General features: G+C 47.5%; 1 protein-coding gene across 1 annotated transcript; it reads left to right on the forward strand.

Moving 5' to 3' along the window:
- The first annotated feature begins 1,061 nt into the window (after nt 1-1,061).
- LOC128594018 (40S ribosomal protein S3a-like) lies at nt 1,062-2,263 on the forward strand. Its single transcript, XM_053602521.1, has 3 exons — nt 1,062-1,304; nt 1,787-1,830; nt 2,092-2,263. The coding sequence occupies exons 1-3, from the start codon at nt 1,062-1,064 to the stop codon at nt 2,261-2,263; spliced, it is 459 nt and encodes a 152-aa protein (XP_053458496.1).
- The last annotated feature ends 263 nt before the right edge of the window (nt 2,264-2,526 follow it).

Consider the following 2,526-nt stretch of genomic DNA (forward strand, 5'->3'; position numbering starts at 1 on the left):
ATTGCCACCACCTGGGGATCCACCAGTAGGCGGAGGATCTCACCTCCAATTGAGTCTGGGTTAGTTCTCTGCCCAGTCTCTCTGGAGACTCAGAGGGCAGAGAACTAACGTGGAATGAAAATCAGTTTCCTTTTCCTGGCCGAGCAAGGTGTTGCTTTTTTTTTTTTTTTTTCCTAGAGACAGAGTCTCACTGTACCGCCCTCGGGTAGAGTGCCGTGGCATCACACAGCTCACAGCAACCTCTAACTCTTGGGCTTATGCGATTCTCTTGCCTCAGCTTCCCGAGCAGCTGGGACTACAGGCGCCCGCCACAACGCCCGGCTATTTTTCTGTTGCAGTTTGGCCGGGGCTGGGTTTGAACCCGCCACCCTCGGCATATGGGGCCGGCGCCCTACTCACTGAGCCACAGGCGCCGCCCGCAAGGTGTTGTTGACAGAGCAGGACATGCTCCTTATGGAACGCTCTGATGATCACAGACGTGGTCACCAGGAAGAGGCCATGTTCATCAGCAGTGTAAGCCTTGTCCAGGGCGAGTATGTCCTTACCAGCGGGTACATCCTTACCATAGGGGTCCCTCCACACTGCCAGGGGCTCTGGGTACCACCCTCCGGATGTGCACTCCAGCTGGATGCCACCATCCTCATGTCCCTTCATTTCAACAAGGGGCTTAGAGCCCAGACCTGGGGAGGGAGGCCAGGGTTCAGCTACAAAGCAGTGGTGTCTCAGCTCCTATTAAGCCTTTCCTGTGAAGGGAGGAATGAAGGAAGAAAAAGACAGAGGGAGGGAGCAAGAAACATGAAGGAGGAAAGAACCTTGGTGCTGGAGAACACTAGGAGATCAACGTGCCAAATAAATCTGAGATCTCTCAAGAGGAAAGGATTACACTGCACTCTTCCCTGTGCTCCACCCACAGGCCCCATCCATCACAGCAGCAAGCATCTGTCTGCTGTAACTGCTTGATGCTGGATTTATTCTGACAAAGACTAATTTCCCACTTGTAGCTGGATGGAAACAGGCAGATTCACTTTTCTGTTCTTCAAAAAAATTTCTCGAAGCGCCTTATGAAAGGTGGCAAGAAGGGAGCCAAGAAGAAAGTGGTTGATCCATTTTCTAAGAAAGACTGGTATGATATGAAGGCACCTACTATGTTCAATATAAGAAATATTTGGAAAACACTAGTCACCAGGATTCAAGGAACCAAAATTGCATCTGATGGCCTCAAAGGTCATGTGTTTGAAGTGAGTCTTACTGATCTGCAGAATGATGAAGTTGCATTTAGAAAATTGAAGCTGATTACTGAAGATGTTCAGACTGCCTGACTAACTTCCACCGTATGTATCTTACACGTGACAAAATGTGTTCTATGGTTAAACAGCAGACTATGATTGAAGCTCATGTTGATGTTAAGACTACCGATGGTGGCCGCGCCTGTGGCTCAGTGAGCAGGGCGCCGGCCCCATATGCCGAGGGTGATGGGTTCAAACCCAGCCCTGGCCAAACTGCAACAAAAAAATAGCTGGGCACTGTGGAGGGCGCCTGTAGTCCCAGCTACTTGGGAGGCTGAGGCAAGAGAATCGCCTAAACTCAGGACTTGGAGGTTGCTGTGAGCTGTGATTCCACAGCACTCTACTGAGGGTGATAAAGTGAGACTCTGTCTCTACAAAAAAAAAGACTACCGATGGTTATTTGCTTCGCCTGTTTTGTGTTGGTTTTACTAAAAAAAATGCAGCAATCAGATACGGAAGACCTCTTACACACAGCACAACAGGTTCGCCAAATCTGGAAGAAAGTGATGGAAATCATGACCAGAGAGGTGCAGACCAATGACTTGAAAGAAATTGTCAACAGGGCGGCGCCTGTGGCTCAGTGAGTAGGGCACCGGCCCCATATACCAAGGGTGGTGGGTCAAACCCAGCCCCGCCAAACTGCAACATAAAATAGCTGGGTATTGTGGCAGGTGCCTATAGTCCCAGCTACTTGGGAGGCTGAGGCAAGAGAATTGCCTAAGCCCAGAAGCTGGAGGTTGCTGTGAGCTGTGTGACGCCATAGCACTCTAGTGAGGGCGATAAAGTGAGACTCTGTCTCTAAAAAAAAAGAAGTTGTCAACAAATTGATTCCAGATAGCATTGGAAAAGACATAGAAAAGGCATGCCAATCTATTTATCCTCTCCAAGATGTCTTTGTTAGAAAAGTAAAAATGCTGAAGAAGCCTAAGTTTGAGTTGGGAAAACTCATGGAGCTTCACGGTGAAGGTAATAAATAGTTCTACTGGGGATGAAACAGGTGCTAAAGTTGAATGAGCTGATGGATATGAACCACCAGTCCAAGAATCTGTCTAAAAGTCAGGCTTTTAATAATGACTAATAAAGAATCCTATTTGTGAAAAAAAAATTTTTTTTCTCAATAGACCTTGGTTTCATGAAGCTCTAGAATAATACAACACAGACAGAAACCTGTCAAGCTGGCAGAATCTAAAAAAAAATTTTAACCTGAAAACATTGTCCCTTCTGTCCACTTCTGGGCTTC

This window comes from Nycticebus coucang, chromosome 9 (genome assembly GCF_027406575.1).
Source record: "Nycticebus coucang isolate mNycCou1 chromosome 9, mNycCou1.pri, whole genome shotgun sequence".
NCBI lineage: Eukaryota > Metazoa > Chordata > Mammalia > Primates > Lorisidae > Nycticebus > Nycticebus coucang.